This window comes from Lathyrus oleraceus, chromosome 7 (genome assembly GCF_024323335.1).
Source record: "Lathyrus oleraceus cultivar Zhongwan6 chromosome 7, CAAS_Psat_ZW6_1.0, whole genome shotgun sequence".
Taxonomy (NCBI): Eukaryota; Viridiplantae; Streptophyta; class Magnoliopsida; order Fabales; family Fabaceae; genus Lathyrus; species Lathyrus oleraceus.
The window spans coordinates 17002517-17010407 of record NC_066585.1 but is presented as its reverse complement, the minus strand read 5'-3'; the positions used below and the strand labels follow the sequence as shown (position 1 = coordinate 17010407).

The window sequence follows — 7891 nt, the reverse complement described above, 5'->3', positions numbered from 1 at the left end:
GGTAGGGCGATGTGTTGGATGCATAACGATGTTGGGTGTCTTGATGATGATCTACTTGTTGGTGGTGGTACGAGGTATGATTTTGGTATTGTGGTTGAGTGTTTGGCATGTTAGGGTCATAGATTTGTGTGTTTGTGGACCGAAAATTTTGATAGATATGAGTTGTGAGTTACCGGTCTGACAATGCTGTTGGGGGTTACATGTTGAACCTTCTTGTGTGTAAGTTACATGGCGTGGGTTGTATAGGTACATATCCTTGGCGAGGAACTCAAATCCAACCGGTATGTACCAAGCCATATAATTACGAGTTGGTTTTTCTTCGGTTGGCATCACAACGTCGGTTAATACATTGTCTTGTCGGTGCTTCCATTTTCGACACTCAGATCTAGCGAAGCTTTGTCAAGGGTTAAAGTTTCATTGGTTGTTAACTTTTCGTATATGCCATTCTCTGAGGTTTGTCGGAGATCTGGGATATGTTGAAGCATATCGAATTGCAATTTAACACGATCACTATGGTGCATCTCCACAGTGGTGAATCTTATGATCGGTGTGCATGTAGTCCAAACGGCTGCGTCTTGTTCGTTGATTTCATGGTCATGATCCAAGTTTAGATATGGACGCCAAATGAATTGAAATGCGAACATATATTAGATTATAAATTTGTTAGAAAAAATTAACAAATTATTACGAATTAATTAGGTTAATGGCAATATATCTGTTGGTGAAGGTGATCCAAGAGATTGCGATACTAAGTAATACAGTGTCTAGGACATCTATTGTAACTCATATTAGGTGCCGACCATCTGCACCATAAAAGTAAATACATTATTTAGAGATAATAATCGTTAAAGTAAGTAAATATAGTCCATTATTAAGAATTTACTTTTGTGCGTACGAGAATGTGAACGAGTTGTGGTTGACAAGCCTTAAGGACGGTAGTATGGACCAACCCCATGGTTGAACGACGTATTCAAAGGTATTAAAAATCTATCAATAACTGCATTGGTCAGAACAACCTATTTTAGGTTGGCGTCTACCTTTGCAACCAGAGGTGAAAGATGAAGTGCAGTGTTAATGCCAGGTCAATTATTCAGTGAATGTTGTATGAAGGTGATGAAAGAGGAAACTATCAAAGGTAGCACACACGCGGTTACAATCTTTGACCGTCATAGGCAAAATTTCAGTGTATAGGAAAATAATGGACCACAATGAGGGGAGACAAAATTTATCATATATTGTCAGACTAAACAGAAGTTGGTGCGACTGTGGAAAGTTTCGGGTCTTTCGTATTCCTTGCTCCCATGTCATTGCGAAATGCGCACATACTCGTCAGGACGCTTACAACCATCTATCTGATGTTTACAAGACCATTACCGTCATGAGTGCTTATAACGAAGGCTTCTTAGTGCTAGCAATGGAGGAATACTGACCTCCAAATGAAGGGGACATAGTTTGGCACAACGATGAGATACGAAGAAAGAAAAAATGACTGCCAAATAACACACGTATTAGAACAGAAATGGATACGGTTGATAAAATGATAAGATTATGTTGTATATGTCGTCAACCCGGACACAATAAAAAAAGTCCCGATCTAGTAGCAACCTCTACATCATAATTTAGTACCTCCTTTCAATTTTTGTAACCTTTGATTTTGATATATTAATAATTTTCTGTTACAACAAGGTTAACAAACATCACTCCAACTTAAATACACTTAAAACCGAACAAGTCTAAATAAATAACACAAACAACAATTATCAAAATAGATGAAAATACTTAACGACAACATTTAAAAACAACATTTCTAACTGATTACAACAATCAAACTGATGTCATTTGGTCCAAACATCACTTCCCTAGTATCCTTATCATTTTTTACTCGCATCCAACCACTTACGCCATCGACTCTCTCAATACTTCTAATTTTCCCCCTTCAGGTATGTTTCCATCTAACCAACAAACCCACTCCCTCTTTAGTTGTTCGAAACGACAGATGTTCCAAAACATCATCTCCATCGGAGGCTTGTCTCTCGAATAAATCATTTTTCCATAGTGACGACGAAGACGAAACATATTTGCAATATAATGAAAAGAGATGTGGAAAACTGAATCATCCAACACATCTATTTATAAAAAAAAAAGAATTACACGATACACAGAGGCGTCAGACCAATTGGCGCCTCCTCTTACTTTATACACATGTGCGACAATCAGATTGACAGCACCATGTGCTGTAGTCAATTCAATTGACGCTCATTCTTTAAAATTAAGGGTAAACGCCAATTGATCTGATACTTATAGAGACAAAGAAACTATTAAACAAATAATTTTTTTTCTTTGAATCCTTAAACCCTTGATAGTGTATAAACTCTTACGTAAACGGTGTAAATCAATAAAATCTAGATAACTAATTTTAATGAATATTAGTAAACGGTGTAAATCAATAAAATCTAGATAACTAATTTTAATGAATATTAGTTTTGATTTATTTTAGTATCGTGTAAGTGAGACAATACCCGAAAGGAGCCAACCCAAAAGTCTTTTGTTTGTTAGTTTTATATGTTGTGCCAACTTCCAAAGTCAATCCACAAGAATGCAAGATAAACCTTTCACTAATTTTGTTAATTCTACAACGCGCGCGTTTGTAAGTTACACTTCTCATCAAGCCAGAGTCGTGCGGTCAATACAACTATCGTTATCAACGCTTATATAAATTAAGTAATACAGTCTGTATACATTTTCTAATAATTATGGCGTGTCAACTTATATTAAATAAAATCTAAAAGTGATCAAATAAAGCTCGTTTTTGTGAAAAAGTTTTTTGATTTCACATTTTCTATCTTTTGCTGTCTTAATAATTTTACAAAGCTTTTGAAATGAATAATTGTATTCCTTTTTTTTTCTTCACATTTTATTAAATTTTGTGAAGTATTAACCGAATTCATCAATAACTGTTTTACATCAAAAGATTTAGATGACTACCTTTAATGAGATACGACAACAATGTAATGTTGGTTACAAAAATGTATATGCAGTTATGATATTTTCTTTCAATCCAGAGTGGCACCATGTGATACAAAGTTATAAATACCCTACCCACTTATAGGAAGAAACCATTTTATTTTGGATAGCGATATATACAAACACACAACTAACTTGTACATATATAAGATATATAAGAGGGCATCCGGGTTAAGTTGTATCGAGTTCAACCTAATCCGTTATCCAATCCATTCAAATTTTAATGGGTTGGGTCCGCGTCCAATCCGTAATTTTATTGTCAAAATTGACCCGAACCGATCCGTTCATTAATGAGTTGGGTTGGGTTGAGTTGAGTTCGTGGGTTGTGTTTTAAATAAAAAATATATTTTTTTCATAATTCTTTTTGTCGGTTTTAAAAAAATATAACACAACTCAATACAATCATAATAATTTATAACACTCAAATTCAATGAAAAACGTCATATAATATCTAATAAAATTCATAAACACGACATAATAGTTTATAATAGTATAAAGTTCAAAAGATACGTTATTTTCATAAAATACATAAGTTGAAAATGATACAAAAGAAAATAAGAAAAAATATTTAATTTTATAATTACATAAATTCATTGGTCTAATAGTATTATTAATGGAAAATAATTTTTTTTGAAAAAATTATACTCCTTCCGTTTTTTATTATAAGTCGTTTTTGACTTTTCACACGTATTAAGAAATGTAATAATTATGGTATGAAAAAGATAAATTATGAATGATTTTACAAAATTATCCTTCATTAATTGTATTGGAAAGACAAATTGATATAATTGAAAGAAGAGAGAATAATAAATATTTAAGGGTAAAATAGAAAAAATAACATTAATGATTCATTAATATTATAAAACGACTTATATTGTGGTACAAAATATTTTTCTAAAGTGACGTATAATAAAAAACGGAGGTAGTAGTTATTAGTGAGATATTAATTTTATATTTTTATTTAAAATAATAATAAAAATAATAAAAAATTATTAAAGTCACGTCAATGGATTGTGTCAATGGATCTGTGGGTTATAAAACTCAAATCCATATAAAACTCAAATCTGATACCCGAACCAAAACTATACGGATTGAGTTGGGTTGGATTGAGTATACCTGTTAGGGCTGGAAATGAACCAAACCAACTCGAAAATAGTTCGAAACTCGATTCGATAATTAATTCGTTGGACTTGGTTCATGAACCAAATGAGTCGAACTTGAGCTCAAAACTAAGTTCGTAAAATAAATGAGCTGAACTTGAGCTATGTATAGTTCGACTCGTTAGGTTCATATATATATATTTATATATATTAAATCATATATCTCAATAGTATCATTTAAAAAAATAATGTATAGATTTTAACCTTTTAATTTATCAAATTAAATATTTTAAAAAATACTTGTGATATTTTTTTATACAAAGTAAAATACTTCTAACTAAAACAAAACATAATGCACCATGACTTTTAATTTTAAAGTGCATTTTAAACTACTTTTAAATTTGTTTTTTAAACTACCACTTTAAAAATAACGTTTTTTAAATATTGTACCATTTATATGATTTAATTTGTATCCTTTTATATTATTTTTGACTTTATTATTATTAACTATTTTTAAGATTTTAAATATGCCCATTTATTAGTATTGCATTTTCCAAAAGCAAAATCTTTAGTATTCCTTTTTAGATTCAACAATTTTTTTCAATAGAGGTAAATATTATTATTCTCATCATCTGATTGTTTTAGTAGCTTTGTCATTTTTTACTGTGTTCTGAATATGTTGAATATGTTCTTCCTGTATATAATGAATTATAACTCTGTTATGAGGATTTTATTTATTTTCTTTGTTTTGTATATGTTCTTTGAACTAAATATATAACTCTGTTATGAGAATTTTTTTTATTATGTTCTATTTAAAAATTTTAATGATTTTTTAATGAAACTTGTGGTTTTATTTATTTTTCTATTGTAGATATGTCATAAAGTACCTCACTTGAATAATTGGGAGATTCACAATCACCATCAAAAGATGGAGAATAGTGTTTAACTGTATTGAATCATATCATTGATTTAAATGCAAATACTAATGAAGAACCACTAACAAATGAATCAACACCGACAAATGAAGTTGTGAATGAAGAAAATGTTGAGAGCAGTGACATTGTTATTCAAAAGTCCAAGAGGAAGAAAACTTCTCTAGTTTGGGATCACTTCAAAAAAGTGAATACCATGATCATGTTGCGTTAGTATTCTGATATATGAATTTAATTTGCTTAAAAATTATCCTCTTCCATCTTGCAGGTTATCCTTTCCTTACTAGCTATGACAGTAAATCAGTTGACAGTTGGTGTAATGAAGATTGAAGTTGAATAATCATTTTGGGATGAGAATGTATCAATTTCTAATAGTTTTTGTTGTACTATTTTATTATATTTGTAATAGTTTTTGAGACAAACTTAAACTCAAAAAGAATAGTTTTTGAATTAAACTTTTAAATTTATCTCTTGAAAGCTTTATTTTGTTTTAATATTTTTCCTTTAAAAAGAATAATTTAAAATGTCAAATATAATAAAAGAATTTAAACTTTAAAAAATGACTTTTTAGTCCGTGAAGTAAACAAACTGAATCTAACGAACTGAACCTAACGAGTTGAACCGAGTTGTTCAAGAACTTAAAACGAGTCGAGTTCGAGCTTAAAAAAAAGTTCGTGTCGAACTCGAGTCGAGTTTCGAGACAAACCAATTCTTATCGAGTCGAGTCGAGCTGACGACGAGTTCGACTCGACTCGACTCATTTCCAGCCCTAATACTCGTAAACAAATGAGTTCGGATAATTTATGGGTTGAGTTAGATTGGGTCAACAGGATCGTGGATCGACCTGTATCCATTAACACCCCTATACAAATACATGATTTAATCACGTGTAAAAGATATAATTAATTTAATTAATTTAATTTTATAAATTAATCTATTTTAATTCTATCCGAATAAAATTAAGTAACTTATCAACTAAATTAATTATTATTGTATCCGATTAATGAGGTGTATAAAATAGGTGGTGTATTAGAAACATTTTGTTTTTCTTTTGTTTAATAAAAATAATAATAGTGGAAGTAACGAACGAACAAGTTGTAGAAGAAGAAGACGCGCTTATAGAATCCTCCAACATTGAACCATTCCCACTCACACAAATTTTCCACAATTATAAATGCGACCAAAATTCATTCATTCACATATTGACAACACCTGACTTTCCAAAAATGCATCCACCACAGCAAGGAAAGCCATCCTACAATAAGCCACAACCAGCCGCTGCCACAGGTTTCCCGGTCATCTTCGACAGCGATCCATCCATATACTCCGACAACCCATCCTCCAACTACCAGCCGCCACCTCCTCCTCCACCCAAGCCAATAGTTGAGTGGTCCACCGGTCTTTGTGATTGCTGTTCTGACCCCGGAAAAAGTAAGTCTCCCAATTCCCTGTGTCTCCGATCTTAATACTGACGTATGTATGTGATTACGTTTAATTAATTAATTAATTTTTAATTATTATTGGTGTCGACGATACAATAAATATCTATTATATCTATTAATTTGTTTCAGGTTGCATAACATTCTGGTGTCCATGTATTACTTTTGGGCAAGTTGCGGAAATCATTGACAAGGGATCCACTTGTAAGTCAACCTTTCACTTTTCATAACAAATTCAATAAATAATGATAAATGGATGAGTTGACTAAAATGAGAATATAAAATGAATTGTTTACTTTGAAGAAGTTAGATCTACTAAAACATTAACTTGTGTGATTTTGTTTGCAGCATGTGGTGCTAGTGGGGCATTGTACACGTTGATATGTTGTGTGATTGGGTGTGGTTGTTTGTATTCTTGCTTCTACCGTTCAAAGATGAGACAACAATATGGCTTGAAAGGAAATGATTGTACGGATTGTATCATTCATTGTTTCTGCGAGGCTTGCGCCTTGTGTCAAGAATATCGTGAGCTCGAACACCGTGGATTTAACATGGTTATCGGTATGTTACGAAATATCATTTGAACCATAAATCTTTGTTGTCTTTTTGATTTCTTATGTTTACGTGTTTGATGGATGTTGGAATGGTTAGGGTGGCATGGAAATGTGGAGCAACGGACTCGAGGAATAGTGATGGCTTCAGCTGCAGCTACGACTACTGCCCCAACGGTCGAATTGGGCATGAGTCGTTGAAGTGACTCAAGACTTATATCATATGTATATGTAGTTGTTATTGAGACAAGTGTGTTGATAGTCTTTGTGTTCATCTCGAATATAATACTATTAGTGTCTGAAATAAGTGTGATTTGTTATCGTTTTTTCAAAAAGATATTGGGTGTAAAAATTTGCAGTGTTTTGTGTCATATTTAGCGCAAAGAAAAATATTGCTAATGTTTATTATATATTAAACACATAACACTTTATTTTTAATGTGTTTTTTTTTTATATCTTTAGTTCCATTCTTTTTTCTTGTTTTTTTTTTTAAATTTCTATTTTCTTCATATTTCTAGTTGGATTTTGAGAACAATTCTTCCGATTCTAACCATCTTGATTTTTCTTCTATCAACCCTAATCAAAATTATCAACATAACGTGTTGGATCGTTATGTCATGCATTCTAGTAAATATCTCAAAATTGTTTTTTTTTTGTGTGTTAATTCTCTCTTGATAATTTTTATTTTCATTTTTGGTCAAGATCTATGCTAGTTACACTCTGATCTAAGAATAAAGTGAATTTTACTCTTAGAATCGTATAACTCCCTAACAATTAAGGTCTATTTATATCTTGTATGAGACCGATCTAATAACATGGTGGTATCTTAACTAAATAATTCATCC

General features: G+C 31.5%; 1 protein-coding gene across 1 annotated transcript; it reads left to right on the top strand.

The window, feature by feature from the left end:
• Positions 1-6106: 6106 nt before the first annotated feature.
• Positions 6107-7484, top strand: LOC127100445 (protein PLANT CADMIUM RESISTANCE 2). Its single transcript, XM_051037648.1, has 4 exons — positions 6107-6487; positions 6628-6699; positions 6844-7056; positions 7147-7484. Exons 1-4 carry the CDS (start codon positions 6283-6285, stop codon positions 7245-7247), a joined length of 591 nt encoding a protein of 196 aa, XP_050893605.1. The 5' UTR covers positions 6107-6282; the 3' UTR covers positions 7248-7484.
• Positions 7485-7891: the final 407 nt, after the last annotated feature.

Excerpts from the sequence above, each read along its gene's own strand:
- LOC127100445 (XM_051037648.1), top strand. The coding sequence starts at position 6,283 with ATGCATCCACCACAGCAAGGAAAGCCATCCTACAATAAGCCACAACCA. Across the intron at positions 6,488-6,627 it reads CTGTTCTGACCCCGGAAAAA|GTTGCATAACATTCTGGTGT; the intron begins GTAAGTCTCCCA and ends AATTTGTTTCAG. Across the intron at positions 6,700-6,843 it reads CATTGACAAGGGATCCACTT|CATGTGGTGCTAGTGGGGCA; the intron begins GTAAGTCAACCT and ends TTTTGTTTGCAG.